Source organism: Pongo abelii, chromosome 1 (assembly GCF_028885655.2).
Source record: "Pongo abelii isolate AG06213 chromosome 1, NHGRI_mPonAbe1-v2.0_pri, whole genome shotgun sequence".
Lineage (NCBI taxonomy): Eukaryota > Metazoa > Chordata > Mammalia > Primates > Hominidae > Pongo > Pongo abelii.
Genome location: NC_071985.2, coordinates 71070782 through 71096409, shown reverse-complemented (window position 1 = coordinate 71096409; position 25628 = coordinate 71070782). Strand labels below are relative to the sequence as shown.

At 37.1% G+C, this 25628-nt stretch overlaps 2 protein-coding genes across 6 annotated transcripts in view; one reads left to right on the top strand and one right to left on the bottom strand.

Moving 5' to 3' along the window:
• Window positions 1-25628, top strand: part of RALGPS2 (Ral GEF with PH domain and SH3 binding motif 2) — a 193656-nt gene that overhangs the window by 119894 nt on the left and 48134 nt on the right. The gene's annotated exons all lie outside the window — the stretch shown is intronic.
• Window positions 696-25628, bottom strand: ANGPTL1 (angiopoietin like 1). Of its 3 annotated transcripts, XM_002809759.6 has the most exons (6): window positions 25255-25628; window positions 23625-23735; window positions 19470-20318; window positions 5608-5801; window positions 4693-4963; window positions 696-3327 (listed from the first exon to the last, which is right to left on the bottom strand). In XM_002809759.6, exons 3-6 carry the CDS (start codon window positions 20290-20292, stop codon window positions 3140-3142), a joined length of 1476 nt encoding a protein of 491 aa, XP_002809805.1. In that variant the 5' UTR covers window positions 20293-20318; window positions 23625-23735; window positions 25255-25628; the 3' UTR covers window positions 696-3139. The 3 variants fall into 3 exon arrangements, with proteins under 3 accessions (XP_002809805.1, XP_009238825.1, XP_063572951.1); XM_009240550.4 differs by lacking the exon at window positions 23625-23735 and having other exon boundaries at window positions 25255-25599; XM_063716881.1 differs by lacking the exon at window positions 25255-25628 and having other exon boundaries at window positions 23625-23885.

Sequence of the window (25628 nt, the reverse complement as noted above, 5' to 3'; positions counted from 1 at the left end):
AGTCTAAATCTGTTGCAGGATAAAATTCATTAACTTATTCTTGACTGGACACAGTGGCTCACACCTGTAATCCCAGTGCTTAGGGAGGCCAAGGTGGAAGGATCACTTGAGGCCAGGAGTTTGAGACCAGCCTGGACAACATAGTGAGACCCCATCTCTACAAAGAAAATACAAAAATTAGCTGGGCATGGTGGCATGCACCTGTAGTCCCAGCTACTCAGGAGGCTAAGGTGGGAGGATTGTTTGAGCCCAGGAGTTCAAGGTTACAGTGAGCTAAGATCGTGCCACTGCACTCCAGCCTGGGTGACATAGTGGGACCCTGTCTAAAAAAAACAAAAAGAAAAATTAAATAAAAGAATCCTTCTATAAACCAGCTCCAAGAGAAGGTTGTAGTTCAGTCTTACTGAAGATAAGGCAAACCCATCTTTATTCCTAGATGACCTGCAAAGTAGGTAGCTCTTGGACCTTACCTACCACACAAATGAGGTAACCTGGTCTTTCACAAGACTCTCTTTAGGCTGAAATTCATACTGTGTCTCTTCTTGCCTTAAGTTTGCTTTTTATTTGTGGTCCAGCCACTTAACTGCCTGCTATAACAGCTGGCGTGGCTTTGTTAGATTTGCAAGTGAAGATAATGGATCAATGTAATTTCATACCCAAAAACTTGGATATTGGTTTTGTTTTTTGAGAAAGAGTCTAACTCTGTCCCCCAGGCTCAAGTGCAGTGGCGTAATCTCGGCCCACTGCAAGCAATTCTTCTGCCTCAGCCTCCCGAGTAGCTGGGTTTACAGGCATGTGCCACATCCGGCTAATTTTTGTGTTTTCAGTAGAGATGGGGTTTCACCATGTTGGCCAGGCTGGTCTCGAACTCCTGAGCTCAAGTGATCCACCTGCCTCTCGGCCTCCCAAAGTCCTGGGATTACAGATGTGAGCCACCATGCCCAGCCCGGATATTGTTTTTAAAACACATTTGGTGATCATCTACTCTATGCAAGGTGCTACGATTTGTATTGCAGAAAGTACGTAGATGAGTAATAATAATATGATAGTTTAAATCTAAGTACTTAACGAATGTCAAGCATTATTCTTAGTGTTTTACCTGTATTAACTCATTTATTTGATCGTCACAAAAACCACGAGCTAGATATTCTTATTATACCCCATTTTATAGATAAGAAAGCTGAGACAGGAGTTTATAAATTGCTCAAGGTAACACAGCTAGCAAGTGGTAGAGCTGGGCCACAGACCCAAGCAGTTCTGACTTCAGAACCTACACTAACTATCATATAATACCACTTCTTATTCTCTCCTCTCAAGAAACTTAGTTGCCCAAGTTATTATGCTGTCTAGGAACTTCAGAGTAAAATAAATCAGCTCTCTGAAGGAGAGCAGAATGGGCCCATTGGCTAAGGCAGTTTAGCATTCAGCCTAGTTTTCCAAGGTTGTGTGTTGACTTTCACATTCTAGTTTTAATAATATTCTTCTGTGAAAATTCTGTAAGACTTGTCTTTGATAAAGTTTTGGGTGTTTAAATGAAATGATATACTGCTTTCAATAACAGATGCCTTGGTAAAGTTTTATTCACTTAAGATTTCGTGTAACAGTTAGATGCCCAGTTCCTTCCAGGAATCTTATAACAGATTCTTTGGTTCTGAAGGAAGTGGAGAGGGACTGAAAAACCAGTTTAAGATGACCACAGGTAAAACAAAGAATAATACCACTGTGAGGTTTGGATATTTTGTTTGTTTCACCAGAAGTTTTATTTTGAGATGTGGCAGATGAAAAACATTGGTCATGTTGATGGACTTGAGTTGTCCAAATGATTATCTTCACATTAAGCTATTCCCATGCATAGTTTGCCTCACACATTTCAATTCGAGATTTTCTTTTTGCTTAAGCAAAAGTTTCATGAGCTATCTTTAAAATTTTAACTTCACAAATAAATTAAGGGAAGGTCACCTCTAAGCAGTGAATATATATTTCTGGAAGGAAATTGTTCCAGAAAGTCACTAGTAAAGTTGTTGATTGCAAAGATGAGTTAAAGACACTGTGAGACTAAGTGTTACACACACTGTAAAATGAAATTAGCAGTTTGGACTAAGCTATGCCCCTGTGGCTTCTGCTCTGGAGCTGTTGAATTCTCAGTATCGGGAAAACAGCCAACAGTTCCTTGAGTTTGTTTTAGTCCCACCTGTTCTAAGCATGCACTAATACTTGTAAAGCTGTCCAAACTTTCTGATTTGAATTGCAGATTGGTTGGGTTTTTTTTCTTTATAGTAGTAAGATCAGTAAATTAGAAAAAAAGTAATAATAAATTAGAACTATAATTCAAATCTATAGCACACTAAATATTCTGCATTTTTGTAATACCAATATTTTGCTGATTTTAGAACTACATAAAATGCATTTCTGGAGATTTTGGTGTTCAGCATATCATGTGAAGATAACACTGAAAAATTCATTCATAGATTTGTCTTTATAAATTGACCATTTAAATTATGCATGCATTATTTTGGGGGTTTTTTATTTTTAAAAATGATATGTATTTAATACTGTGGGTCATGTTTTGGGAAAATCAGCATAGGATATATTATTAAGAATTCAGATTTAATCATTACGTGTGAAAGGCACAAATTCAATTTGAAATAACTTTTATTCAATGGAAGAAGCATTTTCTATTGGCAAAACTAGAGGTTTCTCCCTAATTTTCTGTCTATATTTTTATAAATAAAATGCATTATTTGGCTGAAATTGTAAAAATATTTTTTTCACTAGACGTTAGAGCAATCTTAGATTTTAAATAAATTGTTAAGTATCTTGAACATGTTATTTATGATTTAAAATATAGCTAAGATTTGTTTTACATTGTGGCAAATATTTACATTTTAGAAAACAAACTTTGTATTTAGTCAACATAATTTTTAAAATAACTAGGATGTGGATACACATAATTTTCTGCAGTAATTGACGACAGATGAAACTACATTTATAGATTCCCTTTTACAGTTACGGTAAAATTCATTTTAAAAACTTTATGTGTAGAAATAAATTGTGCCAAGTAATATACATGTAACATTTACATTTTTAAGAACTGAAAAGTACAAAGTTCTGTGTCATTTAAATTGGCGACTGTCTCTCTTCAGTCAATAGGCTTGATCATCATCTGAACTGCTCTTAAGGAGTATGACCCGCCTCTGTATTCAGCCCAGAAAATTCCATCTTGGTGCTTGCTTCTGTAATGGCCTCCTCTGTACCATACTCCATTTAGGTTAGAATGTGCACAGGCATTGTACCACCAGCCTCCTTTATGAAAGTGGGCGCAGTTTCCTTTGAGGAAAAAATACAGATATAAACGTAAAAGTTTCTTCTAGGTGTGGTACTCTGCAATCATAAAAAACTTACTCTACCTTTAATTTGAACTTCCCTTACTAATCCTAGTTACCTTTATCTTAGCAGTTTTGAATGCCTTCACTTATTTGATTGCTGTTGCATCAACTGCTTGAAAAATCACTTGAATTGCCTTTTTTTAACTCTTGCTCTTTGCTTGCTTAAAATGTACTTTTTTAAAAAGGGGGATTTAATTTTCTAGGTAGCAGAGTAGATACAAGAAGTGTTTATATGTGAAAGAGTTACAGAGGGAGAAATTGGGAAGGAAAGATACAGAAGAAGATAAAAGTCTGAGGAAAATTGAATTGTCAAAATAAAATAGCAAAAAATAATACAAAGTAAAATAAAACCAGCAGTCAAATGGGTTTCTGTAAATAAGACATATGTTATGGTCTATCTCTCCTCTTTTCTCGTTTACCAGTGTGAAATTGGTTAAAATAGAGACCTGTGTGCTGTTTGCCAAAATATAGCTGGAGAGAAAAACCAGTTTGGGGCAGGGATGGGGGAGAGTTGTTGGGTGGAGGGGAGGAGGGGATCTCTTTATCAGGACCAGAAACCTGGGTTAAAAAGTCAAAAGGATATGAAAACTAAATTTGAAATTATGTGGATGGTCTAGTTGTTTCTTTCTAATGAAAATATTAATTTCCCCTGTGAAGCAAGCTTTTTTGTTATTCCTATGCCACATGTCACAGTCATCTTGGTTTTCCCCCTCAAAGAAATGCTCTTACACCATGTATCCAAATTGCTTGCATCCTTCACTCCTTGCGACTCTTTATTCAAATGTTGCTTTCTCACAGTAGATTTTCCTGGCGAACCCATATAAAATAGCCACCATCCCAGGCCTTGCTGCCCACCACTTTCTATTTTCTTACTCAGTTTTATTTTTGAGAGTACTTATTCCCACCTAACAAATTGTTTTGTCTCTCCTCCAGTGAGTAAGCTCCAAAGGGCGGGAACTTTGTTCACTGTTATATCCCTAGCACCTACAACAGTGCCTGGCATGTGGTAGGTGTTCAGTTAGTATTTGTTATGAATTGTAGGCACTTGCACTTTATTTCCAGATTAATGTGTTTCTGTTTTGCTTTGTGTTTTTTTCCCAGAACTTTGTTTTTCACATAGATCACACTTTGGGATTACCTTATAGAAGAGATCCTAAAAGCTATTTCTTTCAGTAGGTTATATTTCCTGCCACAGTGACCAAAACTGACCTTTTTGAAAAGACTTTAGTAGCATATATATTAGTAGATTCTGTTTAATGCATAGAAGGTGATGATTCTACAAAGAATGAAAGTTTTTCATACTTACCTGCATACATATCTTTATCTCTGTCCAATGTGGTGAATTGTTTACCATTATGCCACATCATAGAATCCCCTGCATTTCCCTGGTAAGTTCCCAGGCGCAGTCTATAGAATTCACTTTCAGGTTCCAGACGAAAGCTACTGTATTCTGCATAGACTTTTTTATCACTCCAGTCTTCTAGTTCAATCAATAACTTGTAATTATCTTGATTGCTAAGCATATAGATATTTTCCAGTCCAAGCCAATATTCTCCATCAATGTTTCCAAACCCTTTCTGTTAATAAGTGAAGAAACATGAGTGCATAAATAAGTATAGAGATAGTAAACATTTTTATAGATAAGTGTTAAACATTCGATAGCATAAAGATATTGGCCATTTAAGTGGTAATGTGAGCTTCCATTTTAGTTGGTCACTTGAGTTTTATAAGCCACACATTGTCATTCTGTTTTTGTTTGTTTGTTTGTTTTTTGCTTCTGATATGTCAGTATTCATTTGCATAGCTAGCTTCAAATCCTACAAATAAGACAATGCAAATGAGAATAAAATTTAGCCATAGCTACTAAAAATATTAGCTAGTATACTACCCAGATCCTTAAAAAGGGTTCCTGGTGTCTCTCATATTCATCTAAAGAGCCCAACATTTTTTTCCTAATAGTAATCTTTGTAAAGTAGTAAGTATAAGTTATCCAGACTGAAGGGGATCATTTTAAAGTATATCTTCTGTTTCCTTTTTGCAATTTAATTTTGACTTTAAAACCAGAGATGAGAATCATTTTTTTGACAGATGTAGATAATGAAAAAACATATGGATAGTTATTTTTAACTGTGTGTCTTATTTATTGCATAGCATCTTGTTTCTTGCATTATTGCAAGAATGGGTTTGTTTTACTTCTGTTAGGTCTGCATCACTGATTTACCTTATAATTTTCCCAATTTCTGAAGAAGTTGACAGAGCCATCTGTTCTTTTCTGAATAACAGTCCAACCCCCAGGATCCAAACTGTTTTCACACCATAACTGCATTGGTCCATTGCTGTTTTCAGGTTTAATCATATAAATCCCACTGACCGAATGCCCAGCTTCTTTTGCTTGCTGACAGTCTTTGAATGGTCCTATAATTTGAATATCATTTATTATCAGCAAACTTAATATGAGAAGAGACATATTAAAAGTTTTTAATCAAGATTCTTACCTTTGTGTCTTTGTTTACAGTTACCATTGTCTATCATATACACAATATTATAAAATATAACTAAATAAAAGGGTGACTCCAGTTCTATCTGGAACATTAATTTGTTTCATTTTCATCTGTTCTTTTCTTTTCCATATATGTATATTTTTTATATTGTTATAATCCTAATACATGTAGAAAATTGGATTCTGTCTTAACATTTTCATGCAGCTATAGTCTCCATTCTAGCTGCATAATAATCCTTGACATTGATATATTTTTATTTCTCTATCATTGGACATTGAGGTTTTATGGATTTTTGCTATTATAAAAACACTGCACAAAGTGTCTTCATTCTTATTGAATTCATTTTTTAATATTATAAAAATGCTGAGGGATCGGTCTACTGGATCAGAGGATATCAGCTTATTCATAGTCCTAGATAGTACCCAAGTTACAGTTTTGGAAATTTGATTTCAGTGGAACATACTAGTACCTTGAGATACTCATTGCAAATGGGGTCAGTCAAATAAGTTTTAGAAATGCAAAATATTATGTTTCCCTTTTGGAAATTCTCAATGTACATTCACATATTAAAGACTGAAAGCCCTGAAATAAACCAGATGCCGAAACTCATAGAATCTTAAATTTCCCCCAACAACACTTACTAACACAGCCCATGAGAATACATTTCAGGAATGTTAGCATAAATGACTATCTAAAGAGTTGTATCAATCTGTATGACTAATAGTAATTTTCTCATTTAACCTACAGTTACCTGGTGATAGTTTATAGATGTTCTAGAGATAGAACAATTAACTAAGGTCGTGTATCATAGAAGATGGTAAACCCTAGACATAAATCCTTGTCTAATCCCAGAGTCCCTGCTCTGAACTGCTGTGTTGCATGCATTTGCCCTCATGTTATTTCATAGTTTTAGGTATTCTCCATTTTTAATCCACTAATAATTTCTTCAAATTTTACAAGTGACAACACATCTTGTGAAATTACTTTTAGGGTGTCTGACTCTTGAACTTGAGATTTCCACATTTTTGGATCAGGTGAATATTCTTCAGTTTCATCCTTCTCCAGTGTTTTGAGCCTTTTTTATAAACATGCAAAATATATTCATGGATTTAGAAAAAAGAATTACCCTAAAGATCTCTTAGAACAAAAAATGTATAAAAATTCTGATTGTCAAATTTTATATTTTACTAGAAATATGTGAGAGTTTAGTCAAGTAAAGTTCTTACAAGAATTTCTGTACTATAAGGATAATAGGATTGTTCAAATTTTGAAAAATGTGTTATCTATACTTTGCCAGATATGGACAGTATTCCTTTTGGGTCTTACTGGGATAGAATTAATCTCATTAGGTAGTTACACAACTATAACAATAGAAGGGGTTCTTAGAGACTATGAGCTCTTCCTTGTAGATTGTTTCGTGAGGACAGAGACTTTTTTTTTTTTTTTACTTCATGTCATCAGTGTTTAAACCCTTAGGAAACTGTCTATAATTTTTTGTTGATTAAATTTCTCATTTTAAATACAAGTAAATTGAAAACTACACGCAAAAATCAAGAGGACATCAGTTTCTCTAGTCCAAATTTTTAGTATAGTTCATTGATATTTTTCTCTCTTAAATTTTTAAAAATTATAATGCAATGTCCATAAGTAGTACAGACTAGTAAAAATTTGAGAAATTGGAAAGCCTTATTTATGGTGTCTTTCTTGGGTTATATTTATTTTAGATATTGTATTTTTTAGTTCTAGAGTTGCAATTTGATTTTTTATAGTTTTTATTCTCTTTTGAGATGCCCTATCTTTGCATTCATTATAAACATATTTTTCTTTATGACATTGAAAATAGCTGTAACCACTACTTTAAAATTATTGTCCTTTCAGTTGCAAGTTTGCTGAGAGTTTTTATCATGAATGGATTTTGGATTTTTTCAAAGGTTTTTAAAATCTTTTTTCTTTTTTAATTTCTTTTCTAACTAGACACATCACAGGAATCAAAGGCTTTTTATCTGCCTACTGAGATGATGATAGGTTTTTCTTTTTGTTTTTTGTTAATACACGAATTACATTGAATATATATATTTTATATATAATATCTAATATAAGAACAAAAAAGTGTAATATATATATAAGAACAAAATATATGTATTAGAACAAAGAATGTATAAAAATTCTGATTGTCAAATTTTATATTTTACTAGAAATATGTGAGAGTTTAGTCAAGTAAAGTTCTGTACTATAAGGTTAATAGTTTTATCCTTATAAGAATTTCTGTACTATAAGGAGAATAGGATTGTTGAAATTTTGAGAACTGTGTTATCTATACTTTGCCATATATATATATATATATATATATATATATATATATATATATGATTTTGGGTTTTGTTTTTTTTGGAGCCTGTTGCCCAGGCTGGAGTGCAGTGGTGTAGTCATAGCTCACCACAGCCTCGAACTCCTGGGCTCAAGTGATCCTCCCACCTCAGCCTCCCAAGTAGCTGGGACTACAGGCAAGTGCCACCGTGCCTGGCTAATTTTTTTCTTTTTCTTTTTTTTTTTTTTTTTTTTAAGAGATGAGGTCTTGGTACATTGCCTGGGGTGGTCTTGAACTCCAGGTCTCAAGTGAACTCCAGGTCTCAAGTCGGACTTCAGACTCCCAAAGTGTTGGGATTGCAGGCATGAGCCACTCCACCCAGCCTTTATATTGATTGTATTTTGAATGTTAAACCAACTTTGTGCTTCTGGGATAGACTCAACTTAGTGAAAGTATTCAGAGCCCTTAAACACTATACCTAACAAAGTAGTCATCATTGGTAATTGTTAGTTATTTTGTTTCTCCTTTATTCCTCATCTTAATACATAATTGTAGCTTATTTAATAAAGTAGCTTATTTAATATCTGCTTATTTAATAAATTTAATATAGCTCATCAAAGATGAATGTACAGTCATTTCTACTGCAGATAAATATTACTGAAAAACCTCATGTTCTGCAAATTCATGCATTAAAAATAGTAGCTAATTTTAGCTCTTAACATAATTTGTATTCAGCTGCAGTTACCTGTGGCACAGAACATTAATATGCTTGGGAAAAATCCCACATAAAGTAGTATAACCTCTCTGTTTTGCTACCACTATTCTCCTTTTCACTAGTCACATATGGGCTACTTCACATTATAGAAACATGCATTGTAGTCAAGTAGGAAGAAGGGTAAAGAGCCTATATTTCAGAAAAGATGATATTTACAGAATTTTAATTTCTTATGTGGGAGTGAGATGGAAGGAAAAGTGAATTATGACTCCCAGGTTCATACTTAGATTATTGCATGTAATGCAGGTAGTATATTTGTATACTTACAGTATTCATAGGCAAGGACTTTATCTTTCAGTATGTATCCACAGTTTGAGCCCACTTAGGAATTCAGATATGTAGATATGAAACTACGTGATTCCTAGTAGGCATGGTTCCCAGAATTCCCTTAGTTCTGCATTATTCTTTCAAGAAATGTCTTTTCTGCATCTGCTACAGGCTAAGGACTGTTTTAGGGTCAAGGGATAAAGAAACAACCTTAGAGTCAAGTGCGGGGTGGGAGAAGTCACAAGAAAGAGAGAATTCCACTATAATATGACAAGTACTTTGATGGAGTTATGTAGCGCACATGGTAGCAAAGTCTAAGAACTAGTTGAGATCTCTGAGGAGCATTGCTCTTACTTTAAAACCTATTAGTATTATAGTTAATGCACACATGAAAGTAGTTTTGTTACAACATATAAATATCTCATTTTATAAATTTGCATATTCTGTGTTATCTTTGTATTGCTTATTCTATGAATATCATTTTCGTAAATGTTTACTATGCATTCATTTGAGTATAGTTTTGACAGTTTACATTTAAGTATATATTCAAAGGTTGGACTTTTATTAGGTTATTTGCTTTGCTGCAGAATATTTAGAAACATCAGTGTTCTGAATGTTGACAGAATATTTGTCAAGTATCATTTGTTCCATAGAGCTATACTCATTTTTTGCTGTTTAATAGACACTCAGATGTTTAAAGCAAAATGGAGAGTTCTGGTTTTCTGAATCCAGCTTTGATTTGATAAGACTTCAATTATGCAAATTTAAGATTATCTTCAGCTTTAATTTTCTTTTTTTTTCTCTTTCAATCTGTCTGAGCTTTTTTTTTTTTTTTTTATGAAGTATTTATTGATCATTCTTGGGTGTTTCTCAAAGAGGGGGATATGGGAGGGTCATAGGATAATAGTGGAGAGGTCAGGAGATAAACACATGAACAAAGGTCTCTGGTTTTCCTAGGCAGAGGACCCTGCGGCCTTCTGCAGTGTTTGTGCCCCTGGGTACTTGAGATTAGGGAGTGGTGATGACTCTTAAAGAGCATGCTGCCTTCAAGCATCTGTTTAACAAAGCACATCTTGCACCGCCCTTGATCCATTTAACCCTGAGTTGACACAGCACATGTTTCAGAGAGCACGGGGCTGGGGGAAAGGCCATAGATCAACAGCATCCTAAGGCAGAAGAATTTCTCCTAGTCAGAACAAAATGGAGTCTCCTATGCCCACCTCTTTCTACACAGACACAGCAACAATCTGATCTCTCCTTCCTTTCCCCACACTTACCCCCCTTCTCTTCAACAAAACCGCCATCGTCCTCATGGCCCGCTCCCGATGGTCGCTGTCTCTTCGGAGCTGTTGGGTACACCTCCCAGACAGGGCGGCCGGGCAGAGGCGCTCCTCGCTTCCCAGACGGGGCCGCCCGGGCAGAGGCGCTCCTCACTTCCTCCCAGACCGGGTGGCAGCCAGGCAGAGGCGCTCCTCACCTCCCAGACGGGGCGGCCGGGCAGAGGCGCTCCTCATTTCCCAGAGGGGGCGGCCGGGCAGAGGCGCTCCTCACTTCCCAGATGGGGTGGCCGGGCAGAAGCTCTCCTCACTTCCCAGACGGGGCGGCTGGGCAGAGGCACTTCTCACCTCCCAGACGGGGCGGCCGGGCAGAGGTGCTCCTCACTTCCCATACGGGGTGGCGGCCGGGCAGAGGTGCTCTTCACTTCCCAGATGGGGCAGCCGGGCAGAGGCGCTCCTCACTTCCTCCCAGACGGGGTGGCGGCCGGGCAGAGGCGCTCCTCACCTCCCAGACGGGGCGGCCGGGCAGAGGCGCTCCTCCCTTCCCAGACGGAGTGGCCAGGCAGAGGCGCTTCTCATTTCCCATAGGGGGTGGTGGCCGGGCAGAGGTGCTCCTCACTTCCCTGGTGGGGCAGCTGGGCAGAGGCGCTCCTCACTTCCTCCCAGACGGGGTGGCGGCCAGGCAGAGGCGCTCCTCACCTCCCAGACGGGGCGGCCGGGCAGAGGCACTCCTCACCTCCCAGACGGGGCGGCCGGGCAGAGGCGCTCCTCACCTCCCAGAAGGGGTGGCCGGGCAGAGGCGCTCCTCACTTCCCATATGGGGTGGCGGCCGGGCAGAGGCGCTCCTCACCTCCCAGACGGGGCGGCCGGGCAGAGGTGCTCCTCATCTCCCAGACGGGGTGGCGGCCGGGCAGAGGCGCTCCTCACCTCCCAGACGGGGCGGCCGGGCAGAGGCGTTCCTCCCTTCCCAGACGGAGTGGCCAGGCAGAGGCGCTCCTCACTTCCCATAGGGGGTGGCGGCCGGGCAGAGGCGCTCCTCACTTCCTCCCAGACGGGGTGGCGGCCAGGCAGAGGCACTCCTCACCTCCCAGACGGGGCAGCCGGGCAGAGGCACTCCTCACCTCCCAGCCGGGGCGGCGGGGGAGAGGCGCTCCTCACCTCCCAGAAGGGGTGGCTGGGCAGAGGCACTCCTCACTTCCCATATGGGGTGGCGGCCGGGCAGAGGCGCTCCTCACTTCCCATATCGGGTGGCGGCCGGGCAGAGGCGCTCCTCACTTCCCCAATGGGGCAGCCAGGCAGAGGCGCTCCTCACTTCCTCCCAGACGGGGTGGCGGCCAGGCAGAGGCGCTCCTCACCTCCCAGACGGGGCAGCCGGGCAGAGGTGCTCCTCATCTCCCAGACGGGGCAGCCGGGCAGAGGCGCTCCTCACTTCCTCCCAGACGGGGTGGCAGCCAGGCAGAGGCGCTCCTCACTTCCTATACGGGGTGGCGGCCGGGCAGAGGCGCTCCTCACTTCCCAGATGGGGCAGCCGGGCAGAGGGGCTCCTCACATCCCAGACGATGGGCGGCCAGGCAGAGACGCTCCTCACTTCCTAGATGGGGTGGCGGCGGGGCAGAGGCTGTAATCTTAGCGCTTTAAGAGGCCAAGGCAGGAGGCTGGTAGGTGGAGGTTGCAGCGAGCTGAGATCACACCACTGCACTCCAGCCTGAGCACCATTGAGCACTGAGTTAGCGAGACTCCGTCTGCAATCCCAGCACCTCGGGAGGCCGAGGCAGGCAGATCACTCGAGGCCAGGAGCTGGAGACCAGCCCAGTCAACACGGCGAAACCCCGTTTCCACCAAAAATACAAAAACCATTCAGGCGGGGCGGCGCGCGCCTGCAATCCCAGGCACTCGGCAGGCCGAGGCGGGAGAGTCACAGGAGCCTGAGGCAGGGAGGTTGCAGCGAGCCGAGATCACGGCAGTACAGTCCAGCTTCGGCAACAGAGGGAGACGGAAAAAAGGAGAGGGAAACCGAAGAAAGGGGGGAGGGGGAGGGGGAGAGGGAGCCAGCTTTAATTTTCAACCCATGTTTTGCAGTGGGCTTTGTGTTTACAGTTGGATATCTGTTAGACTTAGGGAAATGTAGTTGAAGTTCTTTTCCAGAACATATGGATAAAATTTAGCAGTGCTTGAAGCCATTTTTTTCTCCTCAGTAAAGATATTAAATATCAGAATTCAATATTTGTTTGTATTTATTTTTATAAACATACCATTAACCTGTCTTAGTCCAGTGTATATTGTTGATCCTAGCAGAAATATTTTCTCATTACTTGAAAATCTTACTTACTTTCTGCCCTAAAATTAGATTCTCTATTGTCCCTATCTTAAATGTTTTCACTGCTTTTTCTGTACCATAAAGAACATTGCTTGATAGAAATTAATGACAAATAGAAAATTTTAAGCTTTATTCTTGAGAAGCCAGATTTAATTTACACGTTTGCATATTTTCAGAAATAAATTGATATGTGAATCAGGAATTTGTTCATGATGATTCAAAAGGTATAAACTGGAATTACCTTTCTTTTAAACTAAGCATAGTATCAACTTTTTTTTGCAAGAGTCTTCTCAAAGCAGGCAACTGGAATTCTATACATTGAATTCGAAGAACCAGTCTCTCTGTTCCTCAATTTATGTGAGGATTAAAGTTTACATAGGGTTAATGAAACCATATCAATACCTCTGATTTATAGAAAGAAAAATGTTGACTAGTCATGCCACATTATTTCCCAAGATGTATTTATTAAGAACCCATATTTTGAATAGAACAGTGAGTTAAAAAAGAAAAAAGGATTTCACACTTTGAATAGCAGCTTTACTGGGAGCCATCTGTAACATATGTGTTCTTTTTCTGTAAAAAGAGCTTTTACAAAGAGAATTACAAATTACAAAGAGAATCCTTTTTGTGACAAGAGAAACAATAAACCAGTTCAGAGCTTTCAAATTATTGGTTACCAAGTAGGGTCTTTTGAGAGGTAAACTTTTCAGTTGGGTTGTGCATTAACTTTCAGTCAAATATATTCAACATTTCTGGAGTGGGAAGTTTGAGACAAATACTTTCTAAAGTGACAGTAGGGTCTTTCTGTAATAATGTGAATTACTTAGTTTATTAACCTGTATGTTTAAACTATTTAGCAACCCAAACTTTTTTTTTAATTATTAAAGAATTTATCAATTACTTTTTCATAACTGGCTAATACAGTCATTTTCCAACAGCACCTTGGCTTAACTAGTTTTTTGTTTTGTGTTAAATGTTAGTATAAGTATTCCATTGAAACCAATTATACCTAAAAAGTGTATTAAGAAGCATTATAAATAATTTGAAAAATGTAAATATTTGATGATTTAAAATAAGCCTACCACTAAAAAGCATATTTTTAGTTTCTAATGACTACTTTCCAAGTTTAACTTTTTTTTTTTTTTTTTTTTTTTTGAGACGGAGTCTCGCTCTGTCGCCAGGCTGGAGTGCAGTGTCACGATCTCGGCTCACTGCAACCTCCGCCTCCCGAGTTCAAGCAATTTTCCTGCCTCAGCCTCCCAAGTAGCTGGGATTACAGGTGCCCGCCACTACGAAGTTTTAACTTTTTAAGCTTACCGTTTATGTCCTCATATACCTAATATGACAAGGAAAGACACATAAAGGGAAGTGTACAAAATATGCAATGATTAATGGTGGTCAAACCATGCCACATCATACAAGAAGCACTTCTTTTTTTTTTTTTTTTTTTTTTTGAGATGGAGTCTCGCTCTGTCGCCAGGCTGGAGTGCGGTGTCGCGATCTCGGCTCACTGCAAGCTCCGCCTCCCAGGTTCGTGCCATTCTCCTGCCTCTGCCCCCCGCTCCCAGTAGCTGGGACTACAGGCGCCCGCCACCACGCCCGGCAAATTTTTTTGTATTTTTAGTAGAGACGGGGTTTCGCCATGTTAGCCAGGATGGTCTCAATCTCCTGACCTCATGATCCGCCCGTCTCGGCCCATCCACAAAGCACTTCTACCTGTACCCCCTCATTTAATCATCACAACAATTTATTTTACAAAAGAGGCAACTGGACCCCAGAAAGCTTTGCCAGAATCCAGGTTTACTGATACTCAGATCTATGCTTTTACACATGGTGAAGGAACTTTCTCCACTCAGCTCTCCTACAAGGAATAAACTTGTTTTTATAAATACGCTATTTGTAAAAGAGTAATTTTTTTAAATAAAAGACTAACCCAAAATGCAGGCACCAAATAACATTAATAGTTAAGAATTTCATTGATTGCAACTTGTCAGGTGTGTTATTACATTCTCAAACATTTTGTTTTTAAGGTAGAGAAGAAGGTAATGTGTTTGAAAAATGTTTTTTATCTAAATACTATTTTTTATAACTTCATGGGTTTTTTGAGGTAGATTTTTCTTATAACCATTTTTAAAGAAAAAAGATTGTCATAACACCTTTTATAAAATGTGATATGCATAATTACTGTCTTCACCATTTTTAAATGTACAGTTTATTAGCATTAAGAACATTTATATTGTACAGCCATCACCACCATCCTTCTCCAGATCTCTTCATCTTGCAAAACTGTAACTATTAACCATTAAACAACTCCCCATTCACCCTCCACCTAACATCTGGCAACCACAATTCTACTTTCTGTCTATGAATTTGACCACTCTAAATACTTTCTATAAGTAGAGTCATACAGTGTTTGTCTTTTGTAACTGGCTAAACACCTCTTAAAATATACATTGTTGTATATTTTCACCTTATGCATGTAGAGACTTTAGAATGACCACGTACCTCCATGTAAAGTACAGTAATAGTAATTTCTTGGTGCCAGAGCATACATAAGTACACCAGTAGCCATCCATCTTTACCCTTTTTGTGCAAGCACCTAAACAGCCTGAGATATTTTTTTCCAGAGAGATGTAAAAATAGCATAAGTGAATAATTGAGCACATTGTGTAAAGAAAATAGCCAGCCTATTTGTTGTTGCTTGTAGTAATTTAATTTAGTAAGAATCACAGAATAGTAGAATTTGAAAAGGACATTAGAATAATCCAGTCCAGCACTCTCATTGGACAAATGAGAAAACACAAACTGGTAGTGACTTACCCAAGGTCACATAACAAAGGTAATGGTGGAACCAGGTGTTCTTAATTCCATGCTCTTTCCCTTATATGTTCATTAATGTACTAATTAGTGTGGTAATTCTTATGGTATAGCAAATTATCCCTTTGAATTTAAGAGATCAACATTTATAGAATAAAATAAGTAAAAAGTTAATACATAAAACAAATAATGAATAACAGAAAAAGTTATCTGCCCTTAATTTTTGTGTTAAAGAAAGTTTCACTGGGGATAGGTACACCATTTTTTCATTAAAACAAAATGTGTTTAAGAGGATTTTTGACATACTAAATCCCTAATATGAGGTTTAATTCTGTAGCATTAGTGGGGTTTTTTTTGTACTAATGCTAAGTGTATAATAAAACATAGAATTGGTATGTTTCATTTTGTATAAACATTTTCTTAGAAAAGTTTCTCAGTGTTTAAAAATGTGAATAGTGATTTCTGCTAGAATTGGTTATACCATCCACTCAAGCTTCAGGGATCACATAGAATACTCCATGGCAGTTGTCTTCATACTTACATAATTGTATACCTCATCAGTTAAAAAAATTCACACAGCTCAATTATGTTTATTTATAACTTACGTATACAAACTACTGATAAATTATATAAAAGCTTACGTAAAACAAAATTTTTAAAGGATATCAAAAGCAATTTTTTTTTCTGTTTTTTATTTCTATACCCAGTGGGTCACTTTATACACTGCATTTTCCTTTGGAAATCAAAGGGATTGAGGTTTGTTTGTTGTTGTTGTTGTTGTTTGAGTCTCACTCTGTCGCCCAGGCTGGAGTGCAGTGGTGCGATCTCGGCTCACTGCAACCTCTGCCTCCCAGGTTCAAGTGATTCTCCTGCCTCAGCCTCCTGAATAGCTAGGATTACAGGCATGCACCACCACGCCCAATAATTTTTTGTATTTTTAGTAGAGACGGGGTTTCACCATGTTGGCCAGGCTGGTCTCAAACTCCTGACCTCAAGTGATCCATCTGCCTCGGCCTCCCAAAGTGTTGAGATTACAGGCGTGAGCCACCATACCCGGCAAGGATATTAATAATGATAATCATTTACCTAATTTAATGATACTCTGGCCTATTTCTACTGTAACTTAGTATAAAATGAACAAATCCAATATGATATAATGTATTAAATTACTTTCATGAGGGTCTTTGGAATGACAATTTTAAGAAGCTCTATAAAAATGTCACCAAATCAGCTAACACATATTTAGCAACTGCAGATAAGACACAGTAACCATCTACCAGGAAGGAGCTTATAATATAGTTGGAAAGCCTCTTAGTTAGATGTATTCTGAGTGTATGTAAAGATAACTGATAATTTAAGAGGGACTATACAAAATGTCATATGTATGTTACAGAGAGTAGAGGTATTCATGGAGAGGAACAATCACTTCAAACCTGTGGGCGTCAACAAGGGCCTCAAGGAGGAGTTGCATTTTATTTATTTATTTATTTATTTATTTATTTGGTTGGTTGGTTTGGCTTGAGCCTTATTCTTTTGAGTAGGCGGAAAGCATGAAAATATTTAGGGGAAAATGAGTGAATTTATTTTATTGGAACGATGGTTTTTGTGAAGGAAACTAGTGGAAGGTCCGCTAGAAAAGTAGGCTTGATTCTTTAGGAGGACGTTATTCTTAGCCAGACTAAGCAAATTGGACTTTTTCTGTTTGCAGAAGCAGTTAGGTGAGTAGTTTAAGAAGATGGATCTGCTGGCAATGTAAATATATTTTGATGGAGAGAGAAAACAGAGTTACACCAGTTGGCAAGCTATTATACAGTTCATAGTAAGAACTAACATTTGAGTGCCAGGCACTGTTCTAAGCACTCTTCAGTTGTTAAATCTTATGAGGTAAATACTGTTATTCCCATTTCACAGGTAAGGAAACTGAGGCACAGATAATTTTCTTTCCCCTAAGATCACACAGCTGGTAGCCTATGGAGTCTCTGTCTTCTAGCTGCTGCTGTGGATCATTTGAATCTAAATGAGAGTTCTGGCTCTGAATAGAAATGAGGGACATGCACACAAGAGACCAAAAAGGAGACATGGGTAGAATTCAGTGGACTGTGTATGGGGCAGCTGGGGAAGTATCAAAGATGAGCCAAGCTCATCTGGAAATGGATGACAACATTAATCAAAACAGAGATGTTAAGATCAAATGGTGAAAAGACAGTTAACTATCTTCCAGGAGCATTCAGACCAGCAAGGAGACAGACGTATAAATAAATAACTTCAGTGTAATATCATATAGAAGACATGTTTAAGAAATAGTCAGTGATTTGGGGAAAAAGCCACCTAGGTATGTTTGTTTGAATCTGGAAGTCATAACATCAAAGGTATTATTTGAGTTAAGCCTTGAGATCTGCTAAATTGACAGATAAGCTGAAAGAAGGTGTTTCAATAAAGAAAGCAGTAGCATGTGAGGTAATGGTGAAATATCCAAATGCAAACATCTAGCTTTGGTTAAATCAGAAGGGAGAGCTACATTCAGGAATCATCTGAGCAGTGGTCATACTTGAAGCCAAGATATTCTAAAGTAGAATATCTTGAAGAAAGACTTTAAGGCATAGAAGGAAGAAGATGCCAGTGAAGGACCTAAAGAAATAGGAAGGAAGGAAGAATGTTAAAATGTAGAAGGCCAGGAAAGCAGGGCTGTGAATAGCCAAGTGGTATTCACTGACAGAGAGATGAAACCACTTCATGATATATTTCTTTCTAGTCTTTAGTCTGTGTTTTTATTGTTATTGTTTAAAATTATTTCATAGTATATGTTTTATGTCCTGCCTTTTCAATAAGTGAATGGGCTGCAATTTATTTACTCATTGCTTTGGGGCATTTGGGTTTTCCCTTCCACTCTAAGGAAGCAAATCAGCTTGTAAAGGATTCCGGGGAATTAGTTATGAGAAAATGGATGCAAGTGTAAAATAAACATAAAATACTGAATTCAGAAAGTTAGCAGTGGGTTTAGTAAACTGAAACAAAGATGAATTATTCATCTTTGTTTTCTGGACACCTATATCAGTGACTGACATTGAATGCATGAGGAGAGAAAGAAATGAAATTTAAAAGTAGAGTTTGGAATCATGCATGATCAATGCAATAGTTTTTTTTTTTATAGTAATGAACATTTATATTTCTTAGGATACACAGTACTAATTGTTTGTTTAGCCTTGGAAAATAGGAGGGATACCTTTTCTTGAGGCTGAGGGCAAGAAGGCATGGCTTTTGTACAGATGCTTTCAAGATAAGAAAGAACAAAACCCAGGACCTGATTAGACTTACTCAGTATAGTAGTAGTTGAGTCATCTGCTGAGAGTGGAGATAATGAGGTGCAATTACAGCTTGAAGAGAGTGAAAGCAAAATTTTACATGTTTCTTTTGAAGAAGATGATGTACAAGCAGCAGGAAGTAAATAAAAGAATTGTCGGGTATCAATGACGACCTAGCTAGAAGCTGATAGGATGATTATGGTGCACAGGAGTGGTTCGGAGTGGAGCATGTACTTATTCCTGTCTCAAGAATAGTAGCCCCTCGATCATAAGAATTTGGATGGAAGCCTGGTTTTTTTCACAGAGTACATTAAGTTTTTATAAACTCCTGGAACTTCAGAGCTGGAAGAGGAGATGTATTTAAGTTCAATTCTTGATATTAATAAAAAGCAATAGAAATTTTAATGTACATGTATAACATCGCAAAATGAAGAATAAACATTTATTATGAGCATTGTTTCATAAAGCATAAAAGTATAAACCTCATACTCCCTCTTTTTACAGTAAGAGGTAACTCACCTTCATTGATGAAAGTTACCGGTGGTATCTTGAAAGGGCTTTTGGTGGGAGAAGTTGCCAGATCAGCTGGTGGCATTAAATCTCTGGGATAACCTGGATCCCTCTGAATCTCGTTACCTCCCAGCAGACCAGGAGTATACTGATGACTGTTAGGAATATGTTGTGGCACCACCTGGACAAGTGGGGGGGACACATGGGTGTCTTGTCGGGAAAATATCCTCAAGCACTGTTCTTCCAACAAAGTGATCATCACAGATTGGTTATTGACAAGATCAGTCAAGGAAGCGTATTTCACCTCTAGTTCCCTGTATCTTGTTGCCATCCTCAACATTTCTGTGGTGACATTGAGGATTTTGTTTTCCAGCTGGGAAAGTTCAAGTGAATTATCCCTCTTACGGATAATCTCATGTAATAGTTGCATGTAGAGTTGAGTAACACGAGAGTTCATGTTACGGCTTTCCTTTCTCAGCAGCTTTACTTCATTCACAATGTTTCCATCTACATCCACCACCAGTTGCAGAACATCTATCTCCCGCTTCTGCCTAGAGAGCACATCCTTCAGGTTTTCAAGGTCCATCCTGGTGATCATGTCTTTAATGGTACTTGCATCTTGCCCCTTGGTGTTGACACAGATTGGCCCTGTTATTCTTTGTTCAGGTACCAGGAATGTGTATGCACATTTCTTTGCTTCCTCTTTACCATCTGTGGCACGAGGGTATCTTCTCTGGTTTATTTTTTTAATTTTGAATTGTCCACCTCTGCAATGTCCAGCGTCCACTAGTAGGAAGAATAGCACACCTAGGGTCCAGGTAAAAGCCTTCATTTTGAAATGAGGTTGTAAAATGATGTCTTTTGAAAAACAAATCAATGAAGGGGGAGAAGCAAAAATAATTCATATTAATCTATGTTAAAGTCAGTAATATTAAAAACTATCTGAGGGAAAAACTGAATATTTATTGGTGGTAATAGTTTAGGCTAGAATTAACTTTATTAATTTCTTAAATTTAATATTAAGTTGTAATACTTTGGCATTTGTTTAAAGATTAGGTTTGAGAGAATAACTCTTCCAGCTACCACCTTATTGTAATCCTTTTTGTTCCCCAGTTTATTGAGGAGATTTTGGTCAGTGTCTACTCTGTGCAAAGATACACTGCTAGTGCTGTTGAGGCTTTTGAGACCCTGATAAGATAGCTTTCTCACCTTTAAAAAGCTCACACCTTAAGACTATGAATTAACTACAAACTAGTGTTTGTAAGGCATTAATTAAAACATTCTTGCCTAACTAGTATTAAAATTACCAGGTGACTTTACTAGCCAATGTTTTAGATTCATACCATGCAATTCCAATTAAATTGATCCTCTGTAATAAATTATGTCGTCTTCATTAAAATGTTCAATAAAGTTAAAGATTTTAGGGAAATCTAAACCCAGATAGTTTTAGCATCATATGCTTTTTATTTTTATAGCATCTCCTTTTGGGATTAGTGACAGGTTTTAGAATGATAGAATGCTCACAGTCATTGTGGGTAATTATATTTCCTGAACCGTAATTATATGTACTCTAAGCTTACAGATGATTCAGCGGGTTTGTTCTTCTAACAGAAGTCCTACTGAACTGTATTTTAGTAAAATGTTAGTAATTTTCTACAACCATTACCCAGGAAAGAAACATATCTGTAATTGAATATGAATGTCAGAGTTGGAAATGCCTTAGAGACCCTGTCATTCAAGAACCTCTTTGTACTCAGTGCATGTTGAAGGCTAAGGCCACACAAGGATTAGAACCAGGTCTAGATCGGGTTCTCTGACCCATAGTCAGTATTTATAGAAGCAGCATATATACTAAAATATGTGCTTAGAATGTTTCGTTTTTGCTGTAGCAAATGAGAAATCCTTCTTTGTAATACAAATTCTTCTGAGGAAACAGTTTCAAGAGCCAAGACTTTTTCCTTTCTCTCTAGTTAACCTCCCACAAGAGTAGCAGCAGTAGAATGAGTAAGGTATGTTCACTCTGTCAGATCTACTAACGAGCTGGTCTATTACAGGCCACCTTTTCACTCTTGCGAACTTGATACCTATCTGCCATTTTTGAAGGATGGCAGTGGATACCCTAAGACAGAGCCTTTCTGTCCAAATTTCCACATAATTACCTGTTTCTTGATTTAAGAAACCACATCCTATGTTGTTTATGCCTGTTATTAATAACAACACAATAACAGTAATTAATATTTATTGAGTGCTTGTTCAGCGTTAGGCACTGTTTTAAGCCATTTTCGTGTTTTACTTATTACCACAACCCTATGAAGTAGATTATTATGATCCCCACTTTCAGATGGAAAACTTGGCATCCAAAAGTTAAGTACCTTATTATCAAGAGTCACACAGGTTCATAGTGATGGAGCGAGAATTTGAATCCAGGCTGAAGACTTCAGAGTTCATGTTTTCAATCGCTTATATTTATGTAACTTAACACATGTTAACTATTTGCATTGTAACACTGAAGTAATGCTGTATCATTTTATAAAGGAGGAAAATCCTTGAGAAGCTAAATCACTCAAATGGGATTCAAACCTTCTACTCCTAACTTTTCTAGACCTATGATTTTTACCCTAGTCATGTCATAACCACTGAGGAGTCTTAAGTTTATGTTTCTGGTTTTTCGCTGGCTTTTCCTGGTTTATATCCCTTTTCATTGACCGGTTACTTAATTATGCAAAAGTATTCATGGATAATTTTTGGTAGAACTTGTGTCCACGTTCTGCCAAATCATTTTTTTACATCTCAAACTCTTCTGTGGCAATTTCTTTCCTTCCATATGTATTCTGTCAGCTGATAGTTACATATCTAACCTATGATTATGGACCCCTCCCGAAAACAAAGGTCATGTCAATGAAATATAGACTCTTATGTTATCGTCATGAAGACTACTGCTACTTTCACTTTCTAAAACCATGTTCCTTTTTTGGTATTTTTCAATTGAATAGTATCTTCAAAATGGGTAGATAATGAAAATAAGGCAAATATAGATGGAGTATGGAGAATTATTATTATTTTACTAACAAGAGAGGGAATGAAAACAAAAGATAGGGAGGACATAACAATCTGTATTTCTATCGAGGCCTTCTTTTGCTGACTGATAGCCAAAGCACATGTGGGTATTTTTTTAGCTTTTTATGTTTTCATACCTTGCTTTCTGACATATATAGAAAATTTAGAAACAGTCATCTATTTTATTTTTAAAAATAGACTTTTACTATATAGGAGTTACCTATACCAAAAACCGATAAAACGTTTATTATATCTCCAGATTCGTGGACTTTAGATATGGGTTATTTTAAAAACTAGGGACAAGAAAATAAAAGCCGTCATCCTCCTGGGCACATGCATATCATTTTTCCTATATATTTAATTTAACTTACTACTGCTAAAGTCCATTCATTTTAATACTAGAATGGAAACTCTTAGATCATAAAATTATTTTACTTAAATAATATTTACTATGAAATAAACTACCAAAACAAGGAAAATGCAGGAAGTAATATAAAACTCTAAAACAAATAGAATTTTATGAGCAATATTCTGATTGAACAGCTTGTATTAATACCAGACACAGATTTTTATAGAACAGCTAAAAGCACATCATCCAAGACTGCTGTTAGGACTTTGCATCAGTGTTGTCATTGAAGAACAAAAAACACCAAAATGCTAATCTTAAAATAAAAACAGCTTCCTTGTGTGTATTCTGCCTTGGCTCATTGTGGTTCCTATAAGATTAAATCATAAGATAAATCACTGTTTACCATAAGAGAAAGTGATCTAAATTAGCATTTAAAGGAGGCAACTAAAAGTTTAGTTTTTAAATAAATATAATTTTTTTTAATACAAAAGTATTGGCTTCACTGTCACTTAAAGCAGGGCAAGGAGCCACATTTCTTAAGTAGTAGACTAGCTACGTCAGGAGTAAAGAACTGGTTTTAAAAATACATTTACTGTTAATGTTTTCTAAAAACATTCTTTTATTTAATATTTTCTCACATATGTTCATTTTTGAAGCAAAAGATCCATAAATCTATGTTACCTCATAAAACTTTCTGTATATGTTAAAATTTTCCTAGGCCCCAAGAGAATGTTATAAATTAGTTATAGAATACTTACGTTTAAATTTAAGTCTTTACTTGGTTGTTTTTAGAAGAGGAAAAAAAAGTCCTCTATGCGTTGGGTTAATTTTATTAGTAGCTTTTCTCTTCATAGTTGCTATATTGCCAGCTAGTAGAGAGAAGAAACGAAAGTCAAGATTTGCCTCCTTTCAGATGGTAAACTCATAGAGGCATTTAACTGGCTGTGTCATGCACTGAAAACAGCATGAGGCAATGAAGTTAAATTTATGAAGCATTCAGGATATGTTAGATAAAGAATTTCTAGATTGTGAAATATGTTCTGGGAAGAAACTTGAGAACAATCTAATCCCCTGGATATATTTAAGAAAAGGATAAATAGTTATCTGTGTGATTTGGGGTTCAGATTAAATGTCTGCCTTAAGACAGCGTCAGTAAGAACTGAGGCTTAATGAAGTCCTGCACTTTCCATAGCATGCAACAACAAAAAAGAGAGATGACAGTATTTCAGATCTACTGTTGCTTGGAAATTTTGTTAGAATTTCTTGTAAAAATTTTAACAGAAATCCTGCCAGCATTTACAGTTTTAAATCTTTAAGGAAAGGACACGAAAGCAAAGTTGGAAAAAATTTTAGCTTTACCATTATTTGCTTGTTCAAGATTCTTAACCATTAATATCTTTAATTTTTACAAGGCCAAAGGAGCCCCAAATCTAACAAACTTAAGTGTCTTTGGTTTAAGGCATACTATTGGTAACGAGTAATTTTATCTTTAATAGTTTTTATAATGCATGTAAAAAAAGCTCCCAGATAGAATATTGAAGGAAACCTCTTATGTGTGCTTAACAAAATTATTTCTATCTAAAATATTACATATTTTTGGCCTTTTAGTCATGAATTTAATTACATCTTCTGGGTTCTTATTTTCTATTGTTAATACTGACTACTTACATAATGCTTTTTTGTGTATATCAGTAACTTAGCTTTTCCAAGTGATTCCATTTGTAGCAAGTTTAATTTTTGTCATCCAAATTAAATTAATATTACATGTAAGCCTGGAAAGCTATTTAAAATTTTGAGTTGGAACAAGAAATGCCATAGATTAATCTTAAATCTGTACAAGAATTTCTGCTTAATATTTGGTTATACTGTAATTGAGATTTTGTTGCAAAGACTTTCAACTATTTTTATATCTTAGCTTTGTTTCATGACTACACTCTGAGAAATCCAACAGTTTATGTATATCTTCAGCACACACTCTGTAGCTGCAGGAAGAGAAACTAATTGTGTTCACGACTATTTAGTTTGTATTCCTTTGTTTTTAATCATTGTGCTGTAAGCCTTATACATTTAATCTGTTACTTGTTAAAATTTCTTTCTACTGTCACTAAAGCACTTGTTTTCAGAAACCCAGCATGGCATGCATGTATCAGTCTATAATCATATACACTAAACATCATTAAATTGAACCTCAAATAATGCATTAACCATTGCACAGTACTTAATGTTTTTATGTCAAGTTGCAAGATAAAACGTTTTTCAGATGAGATAAACTGTAGTATATTCCAAAGGTCTTTGTTTAGTAAAAGATTCTGAAATTTCTACTACAAATATAAAATAGTTATGCATTTGCTATACATGATATTTTTAAATAAAAGAAATATTAAATACCTTTTTGTATCTGTTGATTCAGTGAATCCAGAAACTTGCTGCCCTTATTCTTGATTTTGAAAATCAGTGTAGAAGTTTGTTCATCTGTGACTTTAATGGCAGCTGCATTTTTGTTTTGGACCGTTGAATCCAAGCTGTAAGAAGGAACTTCTTTTTCCTTTTACAATACTAATCAATTGAATTTGACAAGCCACCTATGTAATTTTAAGTAGTATAGTGGAAGTTCTGGTCTGTGGGCTGTCTTTAATCCTGCAGAGAAAGCATTGTGGCTTTGCTGTGTCTGCCACATGGAGAAATGCAGTAACCAGCTGCAGCTGACCCAGATTGTATATACAGTACCCCTGAATAGTGATTCCCTCTTTCTCAGTAGACTC